Here is a 26481-nt window from a genome sequence, read left to right on the forward strand (position 1 = left end):
TGAGCCTGCGGGACCTAAGCAGCCCCACCTCCCCTCAGGAGCCCTGTGCTGTCTGTGCCGACCTCTCCCAAGGACCCGGGATCCTATTGCTCTAGCTCCCCACCCCAGTATGACACAGGCTGTCTCGCACTCGCTTTGTTCCACTCCAGACCCAGCCGCTGTTCGAGCTGCGCTGCTCCAACAACGTGGTGCATCTCCATACCTGTGCTGACTCCTGCGCCATGCTGGCCAACCTTATCCAGTACGTGGTCAACCACGGGGACCTCCACCCGCCACCCCGGCAGGACAGCCCCACAGAGATTGCTGGCCAGAAGGTGCAGGTAGGCAGAGGAAGTCTGGACTGGTGTCATCCCTAGCTGAGTAGGTCAGGCTGGCTCGATGCCTGGATGGGGGACCTGCATGGGGATCTTTCAATGCTCTAGTTAAGCAAGGTCAGGCCAGTTCAGTACCTGAATGGGGGGCATGCTCAGGGATCTTTTGTAGTTTAGTTAGGTGGGGTTGAGCCAGTTTGGAGCATGGCTGGAGGACCTACCCCAGTGAGATCCAATACCTGAAACTGCACCAATCAGAGGAGAAATAAGGCACACTTTTTTTTCTTTTTTAGCGGGGAGAGATTCACCATTGCAGCAACTTTCGCAGGGATGCGGGGTGGTCTCCAGCCCTTGAGGGTCTTTAAATCAAGACTTGGTGTTTGTCTCCGAGCTGCACTCTAGCTCAACCCTCAGGTCTGGGCTGGATGCAGGGATCTCATGGGGAAGTTCTCCGGCTTGCGTTTTGCAGGAGTTTGGACAGGATGATCTGATGGTCTGGCCTTAACAGCTGTGAAGGAAAGGCATATGCTGGAGGGACATGGGGGAGTTCAGTAGGTGGTGCTCTGCCCTAGCAATCGGAGCAGACTCCAGTGCTGCTGTGTGGCACTAGGAGGCACTGTTCTGCAGGGCGCGAGGGCCCAGTATCGGTCTTCCCTCTAATTTTTTATACGTCCATGTGCCGAGTGAATTTTATGTGCACCAATATGGAGGTGACGTGTGACATCACCTCCATATTGGTGCACATAACAAAATTCATGTGATGGGCGTGGGGCTGAGGGGTTCAGTGTGGGAGGGGGCAGAGGGTTAGGATGAGGGGTGGGGCTGGGGATGAGGGGTTTGGGGTACAGGAGGGGGCTCAGGGCTGGGGCAGAGGGTTGGAGTGCAGGCTCGGGGTGGGGCCAGGGATGGGGGGTTTGGGGTTCTGACTGCCCCAGGACTGCAGTGGGGAGACAGGACTCTCCTCCAGCTCTCTCCCTGGCTGCGGCAGCTCAGGTGAAGCTGGGCTGGGCCGAGGGAGGGCCTCCTCTCCCCCGGCCGAGGCAGGTCTGTGCTGGGGCTGGTGGGGCTTAATAGGCGGCCACGACGCTTAGAGGGAACTTAGCTCAATAGAGGGTGTCTCCCCTGGCCGTCAGCACTGACCCAAGTGCCCCCGCCCTGTGCTAGTGGGTGCTGTGCCCCAGGGAGCAGGGTGGGGCTCAGCTGGCGGCGCTCTCCCCTGGCAGTGCTGATCTATGGGTACCCATCACTTGGTACATAACACCCCCTGGTTTTCGTTGGCCCCCAGCTGTCAGAGAGCCCGGCCTCGCTGCCCTCCTGCCTGCCCGCTGAGACGGCCACCATTAACCAGCGGGACCTGACTGACGCCCTCATCGACACCGACCGCAGCCTGAGGGACCTGGCGTTAGAGTCTGGTAGGGGGTGCCGGTGGGAGCCTGGGGAGCCGAGGGGACCATGCTGTCCCCTTGCTGCCTCTACAACTCCTTGGGGGTCAAGAGGAAGGGTTGGGGGCTGGGTGGCATGTGGCTGCATCCCTCCTGCTGCAGGGCTAGAGAAATTAGTGTCACCCCCCCACGCCCCAAATCATCAGCTGGCTGAATGGGCTAATCCGGGGCTGGAGGGGCCCATTGTCCTGATCCGGGGAGGGGCCGTTGGCTTGATCCAGGGGCGGGGGGATGTCGGGCAGGCGGGGCCTGTTTGGACCAATCCAAGGCAGGGCGGACGTCGGGCGGGATGGCAGGGTATTTCATTGGGGCCAATCTCACCAGTGTCCATCTCTCCTCCCAGGAGAGGCCGGGCAGTTGCACCAAACCTCCCCCGTTTCAGTGTATCTCTTCCCGGGGGAGAACAGTGCTGGGGGCAAGCCCTGCCCCCCACCCCCTGCTGCCCTGCCCCCGGCGCCCGTGGAAGTGGGGCTAGATTTCTGCTCCTCGGAGGGCAGCGAGGAGGAGAGCGAGGCCACTGATAATGATGACTTCTGCATCCTGGACGCGCCTGGCATGGGCATCCCAGTAAGGGGAGGCAGGGGCTGTGGGGCACACGGGGATGGGGGACTGAGGGGAAGCTGTGAGGCCCGGGGGGCTATGACTGATCAGGGGTAGGGCTTTGGGGTCCATGGGGAGCTGGGAGGGATAGGGAGAGGTTGGGGGTGGAGCAGGGATGGGTCCAAATGCCTAGATTTTTTAGGAAGGATGAGATAGTGGGATATTGGGGGTGGGGTTTGGACATCTGGGCCCACTGATTTGCTCTGAGGCCTGCCTCTGTGTGTGTCTCTTCTCCCCCCTCACACCCCTCCCCCAGCCCAAGGACGGAGAGCCAGTGGTGACAAAGCTGCTGGAGGGGCCGGTGCCCATCAAGGATGGCTACTTCTCACGCCCGCTGGGCAGCACAGACCTGCTGAAGGCCCCGGCACACTTCCCATTGCCTGAGAGCCGGGTCATGCTGCGTGAGATCTCAGTGGTCTGGCACCTTTATGGAGGGCGGGACTTTGGGGTCGGGCGTGCCGCCCCAGGACACGCCCACTCACCCAGGTGAGACCTCGATTCCTGGCAGGCACGGCCTGCCCTGGGGCTGGGCTGGACAGCTGTGACCCTGTCTCTCCCCCACTCCGCAGGATGAGGCCCAGCTTGTCAAGTGCCCGCAGCTCCCCTTCCCGCTCCTCCATGGCCAACCGGCCCCAGAACACCTGGCGCACGCAGGGCGGGACCGGGCGCCTCCATGACCTGCTCATGGAGATACAACTCACCAAGGTGAGGGCGGGGGTATGTGTGAGTGGGTGGCGCTTAACATCCGTCCCACAAAGGATCTTCTGGGGAACTCCCTGCCACAGGATAGTGGGCTGGGTAGGCCCATTGGTCTGACCTCCTTGTGATAGACGTGATGTTCAACTCCCCTGATGCTATAGAACCGCGTTCTGCTCCCAGCCCTTCTGCAGGGTGTGTCTGGCCTGTCAGGGACCCCCCTCCCATTATTATCAAGCCTTAGCTTCTCCCCAGGTGAGCTTCCAGCATGAGACCTACCCCAGTGGGGCAGAGAAGCTGTCCACGGAGCTGGAGGAGCAGCCAGTGTCGCGGCAGGTGTTCATCGTGCAGGAGCTGGAGATTCGTGACCGGCTGGCCTCCTCCCAGATCAACAAGTTCCTCTATTTGTACACCAGCGAGAAGATGCCACGCCGGGCCCACTCCAACATGGTACTGCTGGGGGGCTAACAGAGGCATGGGTAAGGGGCAGGGGTGGGGGGCTAGGGTGGGATAGGGGCAGATACTAGGGAGTTGACATGAGGTGAGTGCTGGGGTTTAAGGAGAGGCTGGGGGGGTAGGATCCAGGCCTGGGGTAGGGGTGAGTTCTGAGGACTGTTGGTGTGGGGCAGCCACTGCAGTTGGGGGATGGGGAAGGTATCTGGGGTGGGCATGAAGGGAGGGGGTTGGTGTGGGTTGGGCACTGGGGTGGGGGGGCAGTGAGCTCTGTATAGGGGTGGGCTCTGGGGGGAGCGGTGGGATCTGAGCAGGGGGAGGGCTCTGGGGGGCAGGGTTTGGTGTGGGGTGGGTGCGGGATCTGAACTGCGGGAGGGGTGGGGTGCTTGCTCCATCCCTGCTGAGGGAGGGCAGTGGACCGTACCCTCCCCTTCCTCTCCCCATGAGTGACGGCCACCTCTCCCCATAGCTCACCATCAAGGCCCTGCATGTGTGCCCTGAGGCCGGGCTGGGCGGCCCCGAGTGCTGCTTGCGCGTCTCCCTCTTGCCGCTGCGCCTCAACATCGACCAGGTGAGGGGGGCTACAGATAGATAGCTCCATGGGCCCTGCCTGGAGACTCCCTGCCCTGGCCCCACACCCCGGGGGAGCCCTGATCCAGATACATTTTCCCCCTCTCCAGTCCCTAATGACCTGGCTCTGGATTTAGACCAGCACCCCCTCAAGGGGAAAGGCCTTGTAAGCCAGTTCCCTGCTGTGGGGCTGGATCAGAGCTGGTGCCCCCTAGAGCAGAAAGGCCTGTGTCTCCAAGTATGAATGGAAGCAACTCTTTGTCTCCTGGAGCTCCAACTTCCTGGGGTTCAGCATTGTCCCTCCCCAGCCCCCATTCAAGGATTCCCCCACCTCCCACCCCCTCCTTTGCGAATGATGGGCTCAGACTCTGCCTGGTGCTCCCTTGGCCCAAGTGATTTGCCAGCATCTGGCGTTTTGCCAAGTGATTGCTCCCAAGGGGAGGAGAAATTGATGATGTGAGGGGGCAAGTTCTCCGGTGCCACCCCGTCTGCTTGCAACGAACGTCCCCACAGCCAGGGGTGAAAGGAATATTTAAATTCTTACCGGTATGGGGGCCAGCTCTGGCCCCTGGAAGGGGCGGGACCTCAGGCAGAAGGGGGGCTGGGGGATCAGGGGCTCAGCAGCGATTTTAGAGGGTCTGGGGCTCCGGCCGCTGCTGCCGTAGGGGCGGCCGGGAATCCTGGGCCCTTTTAAATCGCTGGCCCCGGAGCAGCGGCCCCTTTTGCCTCCCCCATCGGCAGCCCTGCCGGTGGGATCCCTACTGGCAAGGCCGCCGACGGGGAAGGGCAGCACTTTAACATGGTCTGCGTATGGGACGGTACCGGCTTCTTACCGGTGCCCACTTTCACCCCTGCCCACGGTCCTGTGTCCCTGATCACAGCAGGAACGAACAGCTGGTTCCTTGCTCACAATTTCCAAGCTAGCCCAGTGTCCAAGGAGCTCTGTCTCCCAGGGCCACACTCACCTCTGCTTCTCTTGCTGTGTGCTGGCTCTCTGCCTCGCATGCACACCCAGCTTGCCAGGCAATCCCCCAGCCCCTGCATTTGCAGCCGGTCTGGAAACCCCACAGCCCACATGGCTCATGCCTGTGGCCTTGGGCAGTGGCTTCTATTGTTTCCAGCTCTTTCCCTCATAAAGGGGCTTAACTGCTCATTCCATTTAGCCTAAAAGAATGGTAATTAGCACAGCCAGGTCTGTGACGGAAGGCTGCCCACCTTCCAGTATAACACTGCCTGTTGCTGTCTCTCCCCCCACCACCAGGATGCTTTGTTTTTCCTGAAGGATTTCTTCACCAGCCTGGCTGCCAGCATTAACCCTGTGTTGCCCATGGAGGCTGGGACAGAAGGTGAGTTGAAGGGCAGCCCAGAGGTGCGGGCTGGCTGGCTGGGGAGGGATAAAGCTTCCTCCTCTGAGGGTCTTCTGGCTCTTTGTAGCCCCGGCATAAACCTTCCTAATGCTGGGGAAACTGAGGCGGGGGACAGACTCTCAGGCCACGTGAGTGTCTGGCCACACCAAGAGTTACAGTGACTGTAACCTGGGCTCCTGACTGTGCATTTCATGGCCTCTGCCAGCTACACTACCACCTGTCACCACAAGATGGGGGTGTTGCTAAGGCCTGAGCTGCCAAGAGCATGTACAGCAGAGGAGGGCAAACTACGGCCCGCAGGCCACGTCTGGCCCGCGGGACCGTCCTGCCTGGCCCCTGAGCTCCTGGCAGGGAGGCTAGCCCCCTGGCCCCTCCCCAGTTGTTCCCCCTCCCCTGCAGCCTCAGCTCACTGCGCCGCCGGCGCAATGCTCTGGGCGACAGGGCTGCGAGCTCTTGCCGGGCAGCGCAGCTGCAGAGCCCGGCCTGACCCAGTGCTCTGTGCTGCGCGGCGGCGTGGCTGCCTGTCCCGGTGCTCTGGGCGAAGCGGCTGTAGCGCTGCCAGCCACCGGCGCTCCAGGCAGCGCAGTAAGGGGGCAGGGAGCGGGGGGGGTTGGATAGAGGGCAGGGGAGTTCGGGGTGGTGGTCGGGGGTTGGGGTGGTGAGAGGGCAGGGAACAGGGGGGTTGAATGGGGGCAGGGGTGTCAGGGGGGCAGTCAGGAAGGGGGGGGTTGGATGGGGTGGCGGGGGCAGTCGGGGGACAGGGAGGGATGGATGGGGCAAGGGTCCCGGGGGGGTGGCAGTCAGAAAGGAGAGGGAGGGTTGGATAAGGGTGGGGGCCGGGCCACGCCTGGCTCTCTGGGGAGGCACAGCTTCCCCTAACCAGCCCTCCATACAATTTTGGAAACCCGATGTGGCCCTCAGGCCAAAAAGTTTGCCTGCCCCGATGTACAGCCTGCCGAGTTAGAGAGGGGGAAACTGAGGTGCTGAGCAGGGGGAGGCATGTGAAGCCCCTGCTCCTTGACCACCTTTTTTTTTTTTTTTTTTTTTCCTCTCTCCGCCCACTAGCCCGCCCAGATCCAGGGGTCCGAGCCAGCCCAGCCACTGAGTCAGAATCTCTGGGGAAGGAGCAGGAAGGGAGCCAGGGGCCAGGGTTGGTGGCAGGGGGGGTAGAGATGACAGCTTCTGTGGAGACCACACTGAGCGAAAACAGCTCCTCCTCCAATGCCTCGTCCTCCACGGACCAACCCATCTACTTTAGGTACGAGATGCTGCTGCCTCTGGGGTGGGGCGAAGGGGCTGCTGCACAGTGATCAACAAAGGGGGATCTTATTTCGAATTGAAGCGGTGGGTGGGGGAACATGAGGGGTGAATGAGGCAGAACAGAAATGATGGAGGATAGAATGCGGCCTGGCTCATGGGGTTCCTCACAGCCTGATCCGTACCGGGGGGACCATCAGTGACCACACAGCAGCAGGACCTTAGTTACACATTTTGTCTGGCAGAGTGCTTCATACTGATCTCTGCTCCCTGCAGCACAGCGCCCCCTAGCACTGCACTGGGTCAGCACTCATTGCGGGGGGGGGGCGGGGGGAAGTGCCCCCTGCTGAGTCCCCACCCCCGCTGCCTGCAGCTCCAAGATTTTGGTGGTCTCCATCCAGGCTCGGGCTCTGCTTAGCGTAAGATCTGTGCCCATGAGGTGGCCCGGCTGTAAGTCCTGCCCCCTCGTCTGCCAGTCTCTCTAGCTCTCTGTCCCGATTGGTTGATCCCCAGGGAGTTCCGGTTCACGTCAGAAGTGCCCATCTGGCTGGACTATCATGGGAAGCATATGACCATGGACCAGGTGGTAAGTGAGGCTGGGGTGTGGAGATGCCAGTGAACCTCTGGGTGGGGCAGAGGTGGTGGGGAATCCAAGACCCTCTCTCCCTCCCCAACTAGCCAGAGCCTCTTGCCTCCTGCTGGAAGGACTGGGGATGGAGGTGGATAGTGTTGGATGAGCTCTGCGGCTTTTGGGCAGGATCTGGCCCTGGATGGGAGTGGGGGTAGGTATTGGGGTGGCATCTGGCCCAGGGTGGTGTGTGGGTGTGGGGGGTGGGCTCTGGTACTGGTGGACGTTGGAGTGGGGCAGGCTCTAGAGTTGTGGGGTGGGGATGCTGCTCCCTCTCTGCTGGGTCTGGGGGTGCAGTGCTGAGCAGCCTCTCCAGGGGGTGAGAATCCACTCCTTTGGCTGTTGTTGTCTGGTGGGCCTTAATGTAGCCCCTGGAGCTGGCACTAGAGGGGGCAGTGGGACCATCCGTGACACCTTTGACCCTTAGGTCACTGGTTTGAATACTATTGGGGTCAGGGTGGAGTTTACTGGTGTGGAACAAGTTCAGGTGGTGTCAGTTGAGATCAGACTGGCCTGGGGAGACCCCATCAAAACTGACCCTGGTTGCCTGGGCAGTGGGGACAGAGCTAACCTCTTTTGCAGCTGCGGGGGGGGGGGGGGGGTACCTGGAGGGTGGGAGTGGAGACATGCCTGCATTTAGGGGGGAGGCTGCTGTTCATAGGAGGAGTAATCCCCATTCTAGAACTGGGGAAACTGAGGCAAGGAAGGCTGAGTGTGGGAACCAGGTTTAGAACAGAGGAGTGCCTGGCTGCTATTGGGGGGGTGGGGGGGGGGAGGTTGTGGCTGTGTGCATTGCACTGTGGGGTAGGGCAGTGCCGGGGGGTGGGAGCTGTGCATAGATAGGAGCAGGGGAATGCAGGGTACACATGGTACGAGGGGAGTGGCTGTGCATATATGGAGGTGTGGGGGATGGGTGTGGGATAGGGAGTGTTGCGGGGGGCTGTGGGGGAGGGGTGTGGGCTGTGCATCAGCAGTGCTTTAACCCTTTCTCTCTCCCCCTCTTCAGGGCACCTTTGCCGGGATCCTCATCGGCCTGGCCCAGCTCAACTGCTCTGAGCTCAAGCTCAAGCGCCTCTGCTGCAGACATGGGTGAACTGGGGGGCCTGGGACATGCCCAGTCCTGCTGGGCCGGGGGGCCGGGGGGAGGCGGAGTCAGTGCAGGCAGTGGGTGTGGGCTGTGCCCATGCAGGGCTCAGACTCGGGGATGGAGCTCCCTGTTTCTGCCCCACTCTTACTCTGACGGGCACCGCTGGGGCCCTGCTAGTTGCTGGGGAGGGGGCGGGGCGCAGTCTGTAGCGTGGCTCCAGGGCTTAGTCATCTCTAAGAGGGCACGGTTGGGGCTGGTCATTCTTTCCCACAATGCCCTCTGTCTGTTTCCCCCCCCCCCCCGCAGGCTCCTGGGCGTGGACAAAGTGATCAGCTACGCCCTCACTGAGTGGCTGACGGACATCCGCAAGAACCAGCTGCCAGGCATCCTGGGTGGTGTGGGGCCCATGCACTCCGTCGTCCAGCTCTGTGAGTTCCTGGCACAGTCCTCATCCCCTCCTTGCACAGGGCTCCCCCCAGCTTTGTGCCAAGCCCCTGTGTGGGGAGAACCACCTCGCTCTAGATCAGGGGGAGGGGAGAGGGCATGGGACAGGACATAAGGGGTGGGTGATGGAGGAGGGGAGATGCGGGGGTGGGGGGCTGGTGTGAGTGTGGAGAGGTGGGAGGTAAGGGGGATGGAGGCTTGGAGCAAGTGTGGAGTGGGTGATGGGGGCCAAGCATAGTGGGGGCGATGGAGGCGGGTAGGACGCGATGGTGTTCCTGCACGTCCGGCTAAGCTGGCCTCTTTTTTTTCCCTCCCCTAGTCCACGGTCTGCGTGACCTGTTCTGGCTGCCCATCGAACAGTACCGCAAGGATGGGCGCATCATCCGGGGGCTGCAGCGCGGGGCTGCCTCCTTTGGGACCTCCACAGCCTCAGCTGCCCTGGAGCTCAGCAACCGCCTGGTGCAGGCCATACAGGTGAGAACCCTCCCTCCCATCCATCCATCCATCCACAGCCTGGGACAGGCCACCCCCCACCCGAGCACTTTGGGGCGGGGCTGTAGCCAGCATGGAAGGCAGGGTGGGGAAAGGAGCCAAGGATCTGCAATAGCATCGGAAAGGGCTTTTCAGGTACTAAGCCCCCCATCCCTTTGTCATGAGGGAAATTGGTTCAGAGAGGGGAAGGCACTTGCCCAAAGTTAGTGGTAAAGCTGGGAACAGAACCCAGGAGTCCTGGTTCCCAGTCCCTCACCCCTCATCTCTAACCAACTAGTCCCTACTCCCCTTCTAGGGATGCTTTCTTCTTGTCTTGAGTCAGTTCTGGCTTGTAGGCCAGGTCAGTGGTCGAGGGTGGACTTGGAGAGTGTGTCTGTGTGTGGTGGAGTGAGGGGACTAAGGGTGAATCTGGGGGGAAGGGGTCTGTGTGTATAGGGTGTGGGGGAGGAAGCTGGGATGTGCGGGGCTCTCACTAGGGGGTGCTGTTGGGGTCTCTTATCTCTTAATGTAACCGTGCTCCTGCCAGGCCACAGCTGAGACAGTCTATGACATCCTGTCTCCAACCTCCCCTGTGACACGGACCCTGCTGCATAAGACGTACGCCCGGAAACTGCGCCGGGGCCAGCAGCCAGCTGACCTCCGTGAGGGCGTGGCCAAGGCTTATGATACCTTCCGAGAGGTATGGTTCCTCCCTGTGCTAAGGCCAGTCCCCTTCCATGCAGGGGGCCAAGGCTGCTCCCACTACTGGAAATTCCCTCCTGACCCTCCCGGGTGACGGGCCTAGAAGCATTAAGGTTGGGAGTCTTATCGTTTTAAATTCCAGTTAGACCTGGTGTCAGGTACTTCCACGGGCTAACCGTGTGACTGACTGACTCTCTCTCACACACTCACACACACACACACACAGTCTCTCTCTGTCTCTAACTGCTCCTCTTTGCTCCCTTGCAGGGCGTGATTGACACCGCCCAGACCATCTGCGATGTGGCTGCCCGGGGCCATGAGCAGAAGGGCATCACAGGGGCAGTGGGCGGAGTCCTGCGCCAGATCCCTCCAACAGTGGTCAAACCCCTTATCGTGGCCTCAGAGGCCACCTCGAACCTGCTGGGGGGGATGCGCAACCAGATCAAGCCAGACGCCCGCAAGGAGGAGTCTCTCAAGTGGCGGCTGGAGGAGAGCCAGGACTGACGGGGTACAGACTGTGCCCCAGAGCCCAGCCCCCCAGACACTGGGGCCAGCCATCCCTTCCTCCTCTGGGGGGGCGCCAAATCCCACCCCCTTCTAGGAGCCGCTGACCCCTCCGACCAGGCCATGCCAAGGACACAGTGCGGTAGGGGCTGCAATTCGAACCAAGGAACCGCAGTGCGAAGGGGGCATGTTGTCAACTTGAGATAAGCGGGGGCTCCTAATTTAACCCCCCACCTCGTGGTCGCTTGGGACTTGCTTTTATACTGATCAGCCCCTTGAGTCCTCCCCTGCATGATCCCTGCAGCCCCCTTCCACCAAAACCAAATGAGGAGACTGAGTATTAAAGGAAGTGAGTGGTTTTCACTTGGTCCCTTGGCCCGGCTTTTTCCAGCCCCATGTCCCAGGCAGCCTTTGCGGGGGCCTGGGGCATCAGATCGCAGGGAATAAGGACCTTTGGTCCCCCTCTATCCCCAGCTGCTGGCATTGGAGGGGATTGTGGGGTAACAAGATCCTCAGCTGAAACGGTCCGCCTCACCTGGCCTGGGGTGGGGGGATGATGGCCCTGTTCGAGGGGGGGGCCCAGATGCCTGTCCCCCTGCTGGCAGTGCCCACATGAGGAGCTACGTTCTCCCTCCACCCATCTTTAGCAATGCCCTGCTTGCTCCTACCCGTGCCATCCCAGTTGCCGGTTTGTTGTGTTGTGGAGCTGGCTGTGCAGCCGCTGGCACATGGTACCGGCTGGTGGCACTGAGCTGCTTTGAAAGAGTCACCCGCTTCCCCTTTTCTTGCTGATACCGAATAGCCTGAGCTACTTTAGTCTGTCACTGTAAGGCAGGTGTTCTGGGCTTCAAACTGTCTTTGCACACCCTCTCCCATTTGTATCCCTCCCTGGAGCACTGCAGAAAGGTCCTTACAGACCTGCCAGCCAGTGGAAACCAGTGCAGCTGGCTTATTTTATCCCTAAGGGTGTGCAAGCACAAAACAAATCTGGCACCCCCAGCCTCCTAGAACAGGCTTGTACTAATTGAGTGAAAGGAGCTTCTCTGTCAGCTGGCAGTGGTCGTAGGCTATTATCCCCTAAAGGCCACATTTGCATCTTGCCCAGGCTGAACTGCTCCAGCTCTGCCTCCAGGGTCCCATCTTGCCTTTGTCTCAGGCATTGGGGAGCTCTGCATTGAGGGGAGGGCCCATGCTTTGGGACAGAGTCAGCTTCCTGGGGAAGCCAGGGGCAAACGGAAGGGGGGTGCCCCATGGTTCTGTCAGTGCATGAAGGTGACTGAGGGCTTGCAAGTACGGTGTGGAGGGGAGATCAGGGGGGCCCTGCACCTTCCCCTTCACCCAGCTGAACAAAGGGGAGTCCAACACTAGAACCCTTCTTCCCCCTGTCTGTGTAATACTGAGCTTCAGCCACCAGGGGGAGCAGCCGTGTTCTATGCTGTGGGCCTTGGCTGGATGGTGGCTTTGGGGCTGGCTGGCCCCCGCTGTTCCCCCAGTCTCAGCAGGTGGCAGGCTGGCACGGTGGAGGTGGCTGCTGCTCTGGGTTGGTGCCAGGGGGGCATTGGACATGGTGGGAGTAGGTAAGGGGGCCATGCACCTTCTATCATCTTTCCTGTCTCTACTGTGCTGTCAGCAGCAAGAATCTTACAAGCCGAGGCCCCAGTTCAGCCCGCGGGAGTGGAGAAACCAACACCCCCACTTTAGAAATCCAGGTCTGCCCTGTGTGGGTGCTTCAGCTCCCAGAGCCCCCCTCCTGCTCCCTACAGTGGTGGTAAGAAACTGCAGCGGTGTGTCATAGCCTCTATCCTCCCTTGGTTAAGGGTGATTCCCCTCTCCTGGTCTATGGCTTTCAGGGGGTAACACGCACTCCCATGCCATGGGTGTGGACGTACCAAGTGTCCTGTTAAATGAATCAAGGGTGGGAGGGGTCAGTCCTGCATCGTGATCAGTTTAGGGAAGAGACGGGCAAGGGGTAACTGCATCATGGTCAATAACATACCAGAGGCTGGGAGGCTTGGGAAGTGCCTTCTGGTCTCTGTGCCTGTAGTGCCCACCAGCACTGCCAGAGAGCTGAGGCTAAATCCTGGAAAGATGGCGAGGGGCCCAGATACCCCAGTGAGTGGAGGGACGGTGGATAGGGTCTCTGGTCGGTGTTAGGCAGGAGATCAGACACGCTGCCCAGCAGGGTCATTTCTGGTCCCAGAAATCCTTGTGCTCCTTTCTCTGTGGCCTTTGTCTCAGTGGAAGCGACTTCCCTTTCCAGGCAGGGACCTTTAAACCGGGAGGCAGCCGGAGGAAAATGGCCCCTGGGGCTGGGAAAAGCAGGCTTGAGCCTGAAGGGGGCAAGAAGATTTTAGCGCTGGGAGCTCGGATGGTTTAGGTAGACACGGCAGGTGGAGCGTGCTCACGCTGTGCCTGGGGGGAGCTGTCTCCTCCTGGCCTGGGCCAGCCCTGCAGGGGCGGGTTGATGGCCGCGGGGGGGCGCCTGTGTGCACAGCTCTGGAATGAGCTGGTTTCCCTGGGGTTTTTTTCTCTCCCCAGGCTGTAACCCTTAGCACCAACAACAGTCTCCATGGCGACAGAGCCTGTGATTGCCACCCGCCCCCCTGCAGCTCTAAAGGTGGGGGGGGCAGGATGGGCGGGGGTGTCTGGCTCTGGGGTGTTGTCTCCAGCAGGGGACGGCAGGAGAACAGCCAGGGCTGAGAGCTGGGCCCCACTCCAGCCCGGGGCAGAGGACAGCACTTGGTTAAGGAAGCAGAGGTGGGGCTAGAAGCCAGGAATCCCGGCTCCCAGCTCTGTTGTTCTAACCCCTGGCCCTCTGCCCCTGGCAGGCATAGAACCCAGGAATCCTGGCTCCCCAGCACTTCCAGGAAGGGAGCCCTTGGCTGCTCCCCACCCCTTCCTGGCTGCCCTTGGGCAGCTGCTGGTGCAGGGTTTGTTTGTGCCTTGGTAGCCATGGTGACGGGGTGGGGAACCCTCTGGCATGTTAGCTAGCCCTGACCACATCCCATGCCTGTGGGGAACCCCACATGCAAACACTGAGCAGCACTTAGGGGGAATCCTCACACACTGCTCCACAAAGGGCCCGAACTCCCATCCTCCCACAATGACCTTCCTGCTGCACTGAGCTGGGGGCCCCCCAGCACCCACCCCCTGCATGGGATGGGCTAGTGGTGCATGCAGACATGCGCCCCTTCAATCTCTGAGGGTGCGTCCTGGGCGGTGAGATATGATAGACACTGGCTGGGTGGAGAGATGATTGGCTGAGGGACAGCACATGGGGTTGAGATAAGATTGAGATATGTGGCTGCGGTGGGGAGCTGGGTGGCTGACAAGGGCTAGAAAGTGGAGTTGAGTCTGTTGACGTGCAATTTGTGGTGTGCGCACAAGCATGCCTGTGCAAACGAGAGGGTAGGGAAAGTGTGTATCCACCAGCTCTGTGCCCACAGCTGTTGCCAAGGTTCGAACCCCGGAGTCCTGACTCCCAACCCCCTTGCGTGCTAACCACTGGACCCTGCACATGCACGCACATGAGTGTACATATGAACACCCCTCCCCCAGAACAGCTGGGCTCAGATTTACCACCTGTTCATTAAATGTCCCTCCACAATTCCCCCTCAGGCGCCTCTACGCAGGGAGGGGAAAGCAGGGGCTGAAAGGCTGCTGCTGGGTTAAGATACACTATGGTTTTATTAAGGAGATGATGCAGCGAGCTGGGCTTGAGGTATGTAACCTCCACAGAAGGGGCCACCTGCCCCTATGCTACCATCCCTGGTCCTTATGATCCTGCATCACAGCACCTCAGGGGTGTGGGGATGTGCCACTCCTCCTCCCAAGGGCTCCTGGCACTTTCCATTTAGGTGCCAACTCTAGCCCCTGGGGTAAGGTGATTGGCACCTGCTTGGCTGGACTGACACCTCATTAATTTCCCTCCATGGGGTGTGACCCCTCCTGTTGTGGCTGAAAAAGCAACATGGGGAAAACTAGCATCCTTCTTTCCTGTTCTACAATCACAGAACTTGCTCAGGCTTTAATTTAAACCCTGCCCTAATTTCTGATCCCCTGAAACTGGAGCAGCACCGGATCCTCCTAGCTAACAGGCTGGGGCTTTAATTGATCCAGTTTTTCTTGGCCAAATTCCACCTCCACCCCACCCCTTTTTGTTTGTCCAACTCCCCTCTCCCCCTCCCAGCATGAGATGCAGCCACCTGTGGTGGGGCATGCAGACTGTTTGTACAGGGACCCCTTGCTTGGTGCTGAGAAGCAGCCACCTCTGGGGTGGGGCACGGGAGCGGTTTATCTGCACACTGCAGAACATGGTTTTTTGAATCCAGTTCAAGCTTCAGCACAGGGGGCTAGTAAAGGCTGCTCAGAGCGGCGTAGCCTGGGGCAGTGGGGCGCTGTCATCTTGATTTTACAGCAGAGAATCTCCTTCTCATTCCAGGTGCCCAAGGGGGTTTTAGACTCCGCCCTTCCCCTCCCTCAATTTGGACAACCAGATCCATGGCCAACACTACCTGGTGCTTGTTGGCAACTGCTACTAAAGGCAACCTGGGCTGTGGTTGCTGGTGGAAGCAGAGCCAATCTGGGCCTGACCCCACCGCCTGTCCTCTCCTGGTGCTGACTGTTAGGAGTTAGTAGCATGAGTCCGGGCTGTGGAACCCATGGCCCTTCTGCCTGAAAGCCGGGGCCCAGATTTCAGAGGCTGGGCTGATGGCTACACTGCACCCTGAGTGTGGTGGTGTCTCCTGGGATGTCCTATGGAGGAAAGACCCACTGAGCCCCTGCCTCACGGGCCAAGGCTCTATCTATGCCAGCAGAGATGCACTGGGGTCCTGGGGAGCCCCACACAGCTCCCCCACAATGGCCCTAGAGAGGAGGCGGGTGAGTCACGTCCAGATGAGGTGTCTCAGGGTCCCACAACTTCAGGCTCAGGGTAAGAGCAGCTCTGGGGCTTTCACGGAGGAGGTGGCTGCCCAGTCCAGTGGGCTCTGTGGCATTCCAGCCTCAGGGCTTGCTGGGGGCTGGCATCTCCTCTGGCCCCAGCCTCTGCTGCGCAGCCTGCAGGGTGTGGGTGAGGTGGTGCAGGCCGATCAGGTAGCCATCCTCGTGGCTGCCCCGGGTCCATGGCACATCATGGCACAGGGCCAGCTGGGGTGGCGCTGGCAGTGTCTTGCCGAAGTCAATCATCCACACGTTGGCCCGGCCCTGGCGGTCGTGGACGAAGAGCAGCGAGCTCCCAATGACCTGGGGGGAGAGATCAGGGGCATTTGTAGCGAGGGGGCACCAGCTCTGTGGGGAATGGGAAACGGCATTTCTCTCTAGGGAGCGTCAGCTTCAATCCAGCCCTAGGCCATGGCGCTGGCTGACTTGGGCGGTGGGGAATGGGACACTGCTGTGGGGGATCCCTTTTCCCCTCTTGGAGGTTCAGGCTCATAGCTCATGGGGGGTTGTCACCTTATTAGGGGGGTAGGGCCCACACCCCTCTGCTCTACGGGGGTTGCTTTTCCCTCCTCTCTCTCTTTGCCAAACCTGTTCCTTTGCCCTGCACCTGGTGCTGTGGGCCCCCTCAGACTGTGCTGGGGGAGGGGAAATTCCTGAATGCCTGGGTTCCCCTCGACTCACCTCATGGGTGCGGAAGAAGACTGATTCCTGCAGTGCGCTCCGCATGCTCTCCAGGCGGCTCTGGTAGGCACTCTGCAAGTTAAAGATGGGGGGAGGCGGTCAGAGGGTACCCAAGAGAGGGAAGGGGGGTCTCTGCTCTTTGGGGCAGAGGGGTATGGAGCAGGTCAGACAACCAAGCTGTCTCTCTCTGCCTGAGGGCAAGTCCAGCATAGCATGATCACACTGCCCTATGGCCCCTGGGCTTTAGTCCAAGCCCGCTGTGAGCCCGAAATTCCCCTATTGCTCTCCAAACACCACCAGCCAGCCTTGTATCACCCACTGCCCCTCCCTGGCCTCCCCACTCCCACAGTGCCATGCAGTGGGCGACAGGGGCCCGGGCAGTGACCCTGTGGGATCTGGTGCCCATCTCTTACCAAGATACTCCCCTGTCTCTTGGTGAAAATCAGGAAGGTGTCGATGATCTGCTCCTGGGTCCGGGTCTGTTTGAAATCCTTCTGCACAGCTCCCCCCTCTATCTGTGAGACACACGGCAGGGTTCAGGCGGACAGGCAGCCCAGGGGAGACTTCCCCATACAGGAGCCACCCAGTGCGAATATGCAATTGCCTCGGGAGTTGATACAGGGCCCCCCGGCCTGGTGCTGAGATGCAGCACCTCTAGGGTGGGGCAAAGGGGCTGTTTACGCAGGGCTCCCTCGCCTGGTGCTGAAATGTAGCCACCTGTGAGCTGGGGCACAAGGGTTATTGATACATGGATCTCTTTCCCAATGCTGAGATGCAGCTTCCTCTGGGGTGGGGCACGGGGGCTGTTTACGCAGGGCTCCCTCGCCTGGCGCTGGGGTGGAACATGGGGGCTGTTTATACAGGGAGCTGCAGCCTGGAGCTGAGCCCCGGTAGGGCTGGGAGCCCCTATTTTCCTCTCACTCACTGTCACGCCCTCAATGCGGAAGCCCAGGGAGGCGGTGGAGCTGATGTGCTCACGCCATTGCATGTAGCGGGGCTTGGTGACCGCCCTCTGGCTGTGCTCCTCGGCCGTAGCAGCGCTTGGATCCACCTTCACCATCTTCTGGTACATGTCCTTGCGGGGGGTCGGCTTCAGCAGGGCCTGGCTCAGCTCTTCCTCCAGGTATGTCCTATGGGCAAAGGCAGAGGGGTGGGGAATGGGATGTGGGGGCCTTTTGCTGCTAGAAGGTGCCAGCTTCAATTTGGTCCCAAGGCAGGGGGACTGGCTGGCTCGGGGGGGGGGCAGGAAAGGAACATGGGGCATTTTGCCTCTAGGGGGAGCTGCCTCCAATGTGGCTCCAGAGTGGAGTTCCAGCTGGCTTGGGTGGGGAATGGCACAGAGGCCCTTTCTCCTCTAGGGGGCATCAGTTCCACTCTCCAGTGGCAGGGGGTTCCACGGGCATATGTCCCCCCATCCACTGCACTGACCTCACCCCCATCTTGCAGTCCATGATGCTGGGTGCGTCGAGGCCACGCAGCAGATCGTCCATCTGGATGTAGTGCTCGCCGTCCTTCACCACCACACCGTGGTAGGCAGGCACATAGGGCCGCAGTGCATCACCCATCAGCGCCTCCAGGCAGGTGTTCTCCACGGTGCTGAACTTCTTCAGGATCTGGCCCCCCTCACTGGGCTTGAAGTTACCTAAGGAAAGGGGTGATGGTAATGAGGGACAGGCAGGAACCCTGACATCCTGGGGCTAGTTGGGAACAAATGGGTGTTGGGCAATACCTGGTGGCAGGGAATTCCCCTGGCCAATGATGCTGCCTCACTGAGAGCCAGGGGCAAGGAGTTCCCCAGGCCACCACTGTCCCCAGGCACCTGGACATCCACATCACCTTAAAATGGCCTGAGAACCCAGCAATTCTCATTCTGCAGTAGGGAGCTGGCCTGGAGTGCCCCCCGAAACCCCTTCTCACCTTCATGCCCTGCCAGCTGCACCCAGGAGCTGTGACGCCGCAGGGACCAGTGCACCATGGTGAAAAATGTCTTCCATGACTTGGTCTAAAGGGAAACAAGGCAATTGTCAGCCTGGCAAGGGACTATCCCCCCCCGTCTATTATCCCCTCCCCCTCTGAAAGTGAGACTCTCATCCTAGCACTGGCCAAAGCCTCCTAACACATAAACAGCCCCTGAGCCACACCCCAGATGTAGCTGCATCTCAGCACTGGGTGAAAGATCCTTATTTAAACAGCCCCCGTGCCCCATCCCAGAGATGGCTACAGCTCAGTGCCAGAGGAAGGATCACTGTATAAGGGCTAGTCTACAGCGGCAGGGCTTTAACGTGGTTTGTGTGGTCGCGGCGCAGCGCTGGGAGAGAGCTCCACCTCCATGAGGGGCGTAGCTCCCAGCGCTGGTGCACGGTCTACACTGGTACTTCGCTGAAACTTGCTGCGCTTGGGGGGGGGGGTCACACCCCTGAGCGAGAAAGTTGCAGTGCTGTAAATTGCCAGTGTAGACACGCCCTAAGTCTCTGTGCCCCACCTCAGAGGTGGCTGCCTATCAGCAATGGGAAAGGGAGCCCTGTTTAAACAGCCCGTGTGCACCATCCGAAAGGATGCCGCATCTCCAGCTTGTGGTGTCCCCAGGCGAGGCAGTCCCTGCCTCAGCCTCATTGTTGTGTGAGCTGCCTGGCGCTGAGTCACTCCGGTGCTGGGGCTCAGCCGTCCTTCCTGCCACCAGAGCTGGCTGCAGGCGCCTTGCTAAAACACGCCTGGGGGTCAGGGAGGGGGTGGTGCTTGTATGAGGGATGGGAGCACACCTGCTCCCCCAAGCGTGCACCCTCCAGCCTGGGCTGGGTAGTCTCCCGTAGTGCTAGGGGGGCTGGGGCAGCTCTGCTGAGGAGGTGGAGGGGCTGTTTCTTGGATGTGTGTGTGTTCACAGACACGCTTGAGCGACTCCAATCTCAGTTCAGCAACCTTGGCAGCCCTAGGCCCACAGGAAGGGAGCTCCCAGCTGCCATGCACGCACACTACACACACTGCAGGCAGAGTGGGTCTGGTGTGCTCACACATTGCACAGCCTGGAGTGATGCACTGCTACACACACACAAACTGCAGGGGGGCTGAGCTGGGCATCATGCCCTGTTGCTCACACTGGCATGCTGTGCACACACTGCAGAGCCCTGGAGCCAAGACCCCTGCAGTGATGTAAACATGCACCCTGGAGGCCAACGAACCCCTAGGTATGGAGCAATGCTGCATATGCATGCATGCATGCTTTGCAGAGACACGGAGCCAGCTGCAATGCATTGCTGCTCTCTCTCTCTCACTCACTCACACACACACACTCTTTGCATGTGCCATGCACTGATCCCAGCCTTGAAGCTTGGCTGCAATGCCCTGCGGGAAGAGCTTGCACTAGGCACACTTATGCAATCATGTGGGTGCCCTGTGCGCTCCAGGCAGGGCGCTGGCCCCTCTCCAAGCAGCGCCCGCGCCCAGCCGGTTTGCAGGCTGCAGAGGAAACCCAAGGCCTGGCACCCACCCAAAAGAGCTCACTTTTTCCACAACAGTCGGCTCCAGCCAGGCCCTGGTTCTGCCAGGAGTCATATTAACCCTTCGGGGGGTGGGGGAAGCTGGGAAGGAGTCGGGGGGTAGACTCTGGAAGCAGAGGAGGCAGGTGTCCTGGGGAGCACAGGCCAGGCAGGGAGCAGGGAAGGTTCCTGCGGGCAGGGGAGGTGGGAGACATGAGACATGGGGAGCACAGGCAGAGGGAGGGAATTCCGGCCGGGGGGGGGACCTTTCCAAGCCAGTCCTCCCCAAGCAGATCCCTGGGGAATCCATCTGTCCAAATCTGAGTGTCCAGAGTGGGTGGGGCTGAGCTGGGTGCTGGTGGGGGAGGGGGCGTGGGTCCCCCTCTACACCTTCCCCCCCCCTTCCTTCCCTGACACACTAAGAGAAAGGCTGGAGCAGGATGTGCCCTCATATCCCTCTCCTACCCCACACCAGGGGTGGGGGGTGGGGGTGAAATGGAGTCTCGCGGCCCCTGCTCTTCCCCATTCCCCTCCCTGCCCAGGCCAGGGCAATGGAGGGTTGGGGTAGCAGATGCAAGGGCGGTATTGACTTTCCAGGTGCCTGCTCAGGATGGGAAGGGAGCAGAAGGCTGGGGAGGGAGGTTCCCTGCCCCTCCCCCCAGCAGGCAGCTGGCACCGATGCTCCAAGACAGGGACTGGCATGAGTCCAGGGGGATGGGCAGGGAACAAAGCCCTTGGCCCTGGTGCTGGCTACAGGGGATCATGGGGGCCTTTAAGGGCAGCCAGCATTCCCCCTCATTAATCACTGCTTGGCCCCCACCTCCATGGCACCAGGAAGCAGGACCCGGCACTGATCCAGCTATCAGGGGGATGCCCTATTTGCAGCTGCCAAGCCAGCCAACCCTCCCCCCAACTGTTTCCTACTCTCTTGACTTGCCCGAGGTGGGGCCATTTGCTAAGCCAGTGCTGAGGAAACCGCATTGGGGAGGGGAAGTGATGTCAGAGCCCAGAGGGGAATCCTCCTGCAGATACTGAGAGACTGAGCAGGGAGAGACAGGCAAACCCCGAGTAACACAATGAACTCAATAAAGCCCTACACCACGCCCCTCTGCTCTGTGCAGTGCAATCACAACACCACACAACCCCTACCTAACACCGCCTCTATGCAATAACTCCTCTGTGCAGCATGCACAACACAGCACCACACCACATCTCTGCAGTAACCTGCACAGAGCCATTCCCATGGGGATGGCTGTGTGTGTGTGTGTGTGTGTGTGTGTGTGTAGGGGAGTGTCACTGCACGGGAAGGGTGAAGCTAATGCGCCCAGGGACCTCCTCCCACCCACGCCTGCAGCAAGGCCAACCTCATGGCTGTGGGCAGGAAGGCGTGGGAGGCAGCAGAGATGCGGGGGGAACGGAAAGGGGCCGCTCTTCCCACCCGCCTCTCCAGCTCCAGCCAGGGCTGAGGTGCTGGGGGGGGAGGGGTCTGAGAGTCACCTAAGGGTGCTACAAAAGCTGGTACCCCTCAATCATGACCTGCAGCCCCCTGCTATCCCAGCCCTGGGCTCCCCCACCAGTTTTGCCAATGCCCCTCAATCCCAATCTGTAGCCCCATATTACTCCAGCCCTGGTTCCCTGGTCAGACCCTCACACACCAAAGGCAGCATTTAGCTCCACCCCCTGCCCTCTTTGTCTCACCTTCCTCAGCATCTTCCTCCGCCCAGGCTTCCCCTTCTCCTCTTCCTCACTGAAGACCTCGTCGGACTCCTGCGAGGACTCGAAGGAGGAGCAGGTGGAGGAGCTGGAGACTGAGCGGTCGTGGCCACTGCTAAGGCCCTTCATGGCCATGTGCTGGAGCTTGGGGGCTTCTGGGGGACCTGCATTCCCCTTGGTCCCATGAGGAGATGGGGCCTGGACTCCTTTTGGAGAGTCAACCTCAGGAGATACCTTTGCCCCATCCAGGGCCGGCCCCTCTCCCCCCACATCCATGGAGAGCCCTGGGCCCTGGACCAGCTCTTCTCTCCACTCGGGATCCCCTGAGGCACCCTCCTTTGCCACACAGGGAGCAGGACAGTCCTGCCCTCCCTGAGCCAGGGCCTGGGAGATGCCTTTTGGAAAGGCCTTGATGCCATTGAGCCCCTCCATGGCTGATCCTGTTCCTAGATTGTCTCCCCAGGGCACTCCAATTCGGGGTTCAGCTCAGACCAACTGCGGGTGGCATCTTCTTGCCCCGGGGAGCCCGACAGGGAGCGGGTTGGGGCGCTGCATTGCTGGAAAAGGGTGGAGCCCGTTCTGTGGGGAAAATAGCACAGAGAGGGAAGGGTTAATCTGATATTCTGTGGCGGGGGGGATGCTTGGTGACAGCCCATAGGAGCACCTTCCCCCTACATTCCCCCAGCCAGCCCAGTTCCAGGCCTGTGGTCTCTGCCTGGCATGCACCCCAGGACCTGGAGAGCAGTGATTTCACAACCAGCCTGAAAGGGGAAGAGAGAGAACAGAAAAGAGCTGTGAGGGAATTTTCCTAACCAGCTCCGCATCCCCACAGGCCCAGTCCATCTTGGGTAGGGTGACCAGACGTCCCGACATTATCAGCACCGTCCCGATATCAGGGGCTTTTGTCTATTACTCCCCCAACCCCCGCACAGGGCCCTAACCCAACCCATCCCAATTTTTCACATTTGTTATTTGGTCACCCTAATCTTGGGGATGCCAGGATCCCCCTTCTCCAGGAGATGCAGCATCACAGACCAAGCCATGTTTCCCCATTTGGCCAGGAGAGAAACTGAGGCACAGAGCATAGTGAGGGGTCTGTCTCCACGATCCAGAACTCAGGAGTCCTGCTCCCAGCCTCCCCTCCACTTTAACCCACTAGACTCCACTCTCCTCCCAGAGCTGGGGAAAGGACCCCGGAGTCCTGACTCCTAACTGCAGGTGGTCACTTTTGATTCACTATGATCTAGTGTGACTGCTTGTGACCTATGTCAGTCAACGTTCAACCAGTGTGTGATCTATTCCAGGATCTAGCATGGTCTCTCAGGCTGTACTGTGATCTGCTGTGGTCTGGTCAGCTCTATGGGGATGGATTGTCATCTACTATTGTGTTCTCTTAGGACCTGTGGGAACCAATTTTGAGAGGCTGAGAGCCACTGAGATTTCCTGTGATCCATGCAGCTCTGCTGTGAAGCACTATGATGTGGTGTGGACCTTGTGAACTGCTGAGAGCCAATGAGGTTGTGATCTACTTAAATGTGCTGTGAGTTCACTGACACCTGTTGAGATGTGTTGTTATGTATTGTGATTTGCTGGTATCTATTGAGAATTACTGTCATATACTATGGCCTGCTGAAATGTCCCCACAGATCAGCTGAGATGGGTTGTGTTCTGCTCTGGGGTTTATGGAGATCTGTGGGATCTGTTTTTATCTATTGTAATCTCATTGTGGTCTACTATGATCTAGTGAGATTCGCTGAGATGTGTTGCAATCTCATCTTCAGGACTTCAGCCAGTTACCTGCTGGGGTCAGGAAGGAATTTTTCCCCCACAATCCACAACCGAACAGAGGGATTCAGGGTGGGGGCAGGGGGGGAATCACCTTCCTCTGGAGCATCAGAGATCAGCCACAGATGGAGAGGGGACACTGTATGGGGTGGACAGTTGGTCTGAGATGATCCAGAGACTCCTCTGTCTTTGCTGCTTGGCTGGCATGTCTTGCTCCCATGCTCAGGGTGTAACTGATGGCCAGATTTGGGGTTGGGAAGCAATTTCCCCAGAGATCAGATTGGCAGGGGTGTCTTTGGGGTGTCTGCTGGGATTATCTGGCTATGTCTCACCTCACCAATTCCCTGCCACCACAGGGGCCTTAGACACTGATGACATCTGGCTGTGTCCTGTTCTCTGCCTGGGGCTCAACAGTTTGGTCTTGTGAGGACTGAAATGCTTCAGTCTAAGTCATTGAGCTCGACAGAGAGGTACCTGGGAGAAGTTTAATAGCCTATGATACAGAGGAGGACAGACTGGATGATCTAGTGATATTTTACACCCTTGTGGGAACTATTATGATCTGATCTTCTGATGTGACCCATTTTGATCTGCTGGATCTATGGAGACCTGCTCGTATGTGTTGGGATCTGCTGCGATCTATGGAGCTCTACCAATATGGGCTGCGATATAACGAGATCTGTTGTGGCACACTGGGATCTACTGGGACGTTCTAACTGGGGGAAGGCCTGCGATCCTTAGCTCTTTGTTAATTGAAATGTTAATTGGGGAATGGACCACAGGGACCAACACTGTCCTGGGTCCAAGATGGGGGACGAGTAGCTGGGATCCTCCATGGGACTTTCCCACTCGCCCATCCCATGCTGGAGAGTGAGGAAGTCAGGGAAAAGTGGGTTAAACACCACCACCACCCCACCCCATCCCCTGGCTCTCAACAGGGTTGTCCAGCCTGGCTCCAGGCCCAGCACTCTCCCTGGCAAGGAGCCCCCGGCCCAGCGCCATGGAGCCTCCTGGGGCTTTTCAGAAGGGAGTTGGGAATGAGATGAACAAACTGAATCCCAGCCCAGGGCTGCGGGCACAGGGGGAAGGGAGCCTGCTGGCTTGTAGCCCTAGGGCAACAGCTGGGAGGCAGGAAGGGACGCACAGGAGGGGGTGAAGGAGGCGGGGATCGCTCACTCTGCACGCCCTGCTCTACCCACTAGACTCCACTGTGGGGCAGAGAATGACATATTGTTAGGGGATGCTGTGGGTGTGCGGAGTGTGTGTAAAGGGGGCTGGGGGGAGCTCTCCCTGCCCCGGAGATGCACAAAGGGATGAGGAGAGTGGGTGGGTGTCCTGCTGCCCTTCCACAATGATTTGTGTGCATGGAAAATCCCATGGGCAGCTGCAGCCATCAGTGGGTTCATTGTCCCAAGGGGGCTCTATGGGTTTGGGGGAGAGGAGGAGGAGGATCGGATGTGGGGACTAGAACCCAGGAGTCCTGGCTCCCAGCTCTCCCCCCGTTCTAATCGATTAGACCCGACCCCACGCCCCGCCCGATCCCGGGGTAGGGGGTGGAGTCCTTCCCGCCATGTGGACCAGGAAGTGCTGCAGTGACCCTTACCCCCAGGGCATTCCCGCGGGTCGGGGCGGGGGGGCAGCGTCCATGCCCCATCCCGGCTCCAAGGGGAAGCGTCCTGCAGCAGAGCAGAGGGGGCACCTCCCCTCCCCCGACTGCAGCTGCCCCCACGCCGCGGACCCTCCCAGCCGCGCTGCGCGATGTCCCCCTACCTTCCGAGCCGAGGTCCGGGCTAGTGTGGCACAGACATCCCGGCGCTGCGAGCCTGGCCGCGGCAGGGAGAGGGCGGGGATGGCGGGGGCGGGGGAGGGAGAATGGCTGACAAATTGCCCCCCGAAAATTAATCCTGCGCTGCCCTCTGCTGCTCAGCCGAGGGACTGACTCCCTCCATGTCCGGGGGAGCTGCGGGGGTGGGGGACGCTGCGCCTGGAGGGGGCGCTGGAGGGCGGCTGTGATTGGGTGGGGGGTGCTGAGTGTATGGGGGCGGGGCCGGACGCGGGAGGGAACCACAACCAGGCATGGATCGGAGCTGAGCAAGTCCAGAACCAGCTTCAAGTGTAACACAGTGCACAGTCAACCTGTGGAACTCCTTGCCAGAGGATGTTGTGAAGGCGAAGACCATAACAGGGTTCAAAAAATAACTACATAAGTTCATGGAGGATAGGTCCATCAATGGCTATTAGCCAGGATGGGCAGGGATGGTGTTCCCAGCCTCTGTTTGCCAGAAGCTGGGAATGGGCAATGGGATGGATCACTTGATGATTACCTGCTCTGTTCAGTCCCTCTGGGGCACCTGGCACTGGCCACTGTCAGAACACAGGCTACTGGGCTAGATGGACCTTTGATCTGACCCACTAGGGCCATTCTTATGTTCTTAATTCCCCTATAGCTGAACACCAAACCCTAGGCATAGATCCATCCACCCACCCCCAGAGCCACCCCATCAACACACACCCCCATCAATCCATCTGTCCACCCATCCATCTGCATATACACCCATCCATCGACCCAACCCCAAATACACCCAGCCATCCATTCCCATATCCATCTGTCCATCCACCCATCCCATGTACCCCCACCCATCCATTCCCATATCCATCTGTCCATCCTCCCAGCCCCATGTACATCCACCCATCCATTCCCATATCCATCTGTCCATCCACCTAGCCCCATATACACCTACGCATCCATTCCCATATCCATCTGTCCATCCACCCATCTATCTATCTCCATATACTCCCATCCATCCGGCCATACCCCCATCCTCATATACACTCATTTGTCCATTCCCATACCTATCCACCCATCTCCACACATACACATCCATCCACCTAGCCCCACAGAGAGCTACACACACATTCATCCATCCCCATAGCCACTCATCCATCTACCCATCCCCATTCACCCCTCATCAATCCCCATATCCATCTTTCCACCCATTCAGCCATCCGCATGCAAGCCCCTGCATCCACCCATCCACCTCCATATCCATCCTGCTCTCCCTATATATACCCACACCCATCCTGATCTATCTATCTATCTAACTATCTATCTATCCCCATACACCCCCTCTATCTATCTATCTATCTATCTATCTATCTATCTATCTATCTATCTAATTCATTTCTACTTTTATTCATTAATTCTCTCTCTCTCTCTCTGGATTTATAAACTTCAGCCCCCTCCATGCACCCCCCCTTCCCCGGTCTCAGTTTTTCTCTATCCCTCTTTACATAATTTCTTCTCCAAGTATCTCAAAGCTTAGATTCCTTCATACAGTCTTCCCTCCACCTTCCCC

General features: G+C 59.4%; 2 protein-coding genes across 3 annotated transcripts in view; one reads left to right on the forward strand and one right to left on the reverse strand.

Annotated features, from left to right (window-relative positions):
* The window catches only part of ATG2A (autophagy related 2A), a 38258-nt gene extending 27380 nt beyond the window's left edge, over positions 1 to 10878 (forward strand). For both annotated transcript variants that reach the window (XM_074957974.1, XM_074957975.1), the window contains exons 28-42: positions 150 to 320; positions 1597 to 1723; positions 2097 to 2320; positions 2610 to 2839; positions 2923 to 3058; positions 3305 to 3499; positions 3972 to 4073; positions 5334 to 5418; positions 6505 to 6697; positions 7210 to 7282; positions 8331 to 8413; positions 8718 to 8839; positions 9175 to 9329; positions 9874 to 10026; positions 10296 to 10878. In XM_074957974.1, coding sequence (XP_074814075.1) covers positions 150 to 320; positions 1597 to 1723; positions 2097 to 2320; positions 2610 to 2839; positions 2923 to 3058; positions 3305 to 3499; positions 3972 to 4073; positions 5334 to 5418; positions 6505 to 6697; positions 7210 to 7282; positions 8331 to 8413; positions 8718 to 8839; positions 9175 to 9329; positions 9874 to 10026; positions 10296 to 10532 — 2286 coding nt within the window. In that variant the 3' untranslated portion in view covers positions 10533 to 10878. The remainder of the gene's footprint in view (positions 1 to 149; positions 321 to 1596; positions 1724 to 2096; positions 2321 to 2609; positions 2840 to 2922; positions 3059 to 3304; positions 3500 to 3971; positions 4074 to 5333; positions 5419 to 6504; positions 6698 to 7209; positions 7283 to 8330; positions 8414 to 8717; positions 8840 to 9174; positions 9330 to 9873; positions 10027 to 10295) is intronic.
* A 3316-nt stretch (positions 10879 to 14194) lies between these two features.
* Positions 14195 to 24985, reverse strand: LOC141990603 (inositol-trisphosphate 3-kinase B-like). Its single transcript, XM_074957976.1, has 8 exons — positions 24896 to 24985; positions 21326 to 21919; positions 18072 to 18156; positions 17583 to 17796; positions 17080 to 17284; positions 16568 to 16669; positions 16155 to 16226; positions 14195 to 15776 (listed from the first exon to the last, which is right to left on the reverse strand). Exons 2-8 carry the CDS (start codon positions 21770 to 21772, stop codon positions 15537 to 15539), a joined length of 1365 nt encoding a protein of 454 aa, XP_074814077.1. The 5' UTR covers positions 21773 to 21919; positions 24896 to 24985; the 3' UTR covers positions 14195 to 15536.
* Between the last annotated feature and the right edge of the window lie 1496 nt (positions 24986 to 26481).

The sequence above is a fragment of the Natator depressus genome, chromosome 7 (genome assembly GCF_965152275.1).
Source record: "Natator depressus isolate rNatDep1 chromosome 7, rNatDep2.hap1, whole genome shotgun sequence".
NCBI classification, from domain to species: Eukaryota; Metazoa; Chordata; order Testudines; family Cheloniidae; genus Natator; species Natator depressus.

What these genes read in the sequence shown, in the direction of transcription:
- LOC141990603 (XM_074957976.1), bottom strand. Translation starts at nt 21,772, where the DNA reads ATGGAGGGGCTCAATGGCATCAAGGCCTTTCCAAAAGGCATCTCCCAG. An exon ending in AGAGACAGGGGAGTATCTTG is followed by an intron (nt 16,227 to 16,567) that starts GTAAGAGATGGG and finishes TTTAACTTGCAG; the next exon opens with AGTGCCTACCAGAGCCGCCT. An exon ending in TCTTCTTCCGCACCCATGAG is followed by an intron (nt 15,777 to 16,154) that starts GTGAGTCGAGGG and finishes CTCTCCCCCCAG; the next exon opens with GTCATTGGGAGCTCGCTGCT.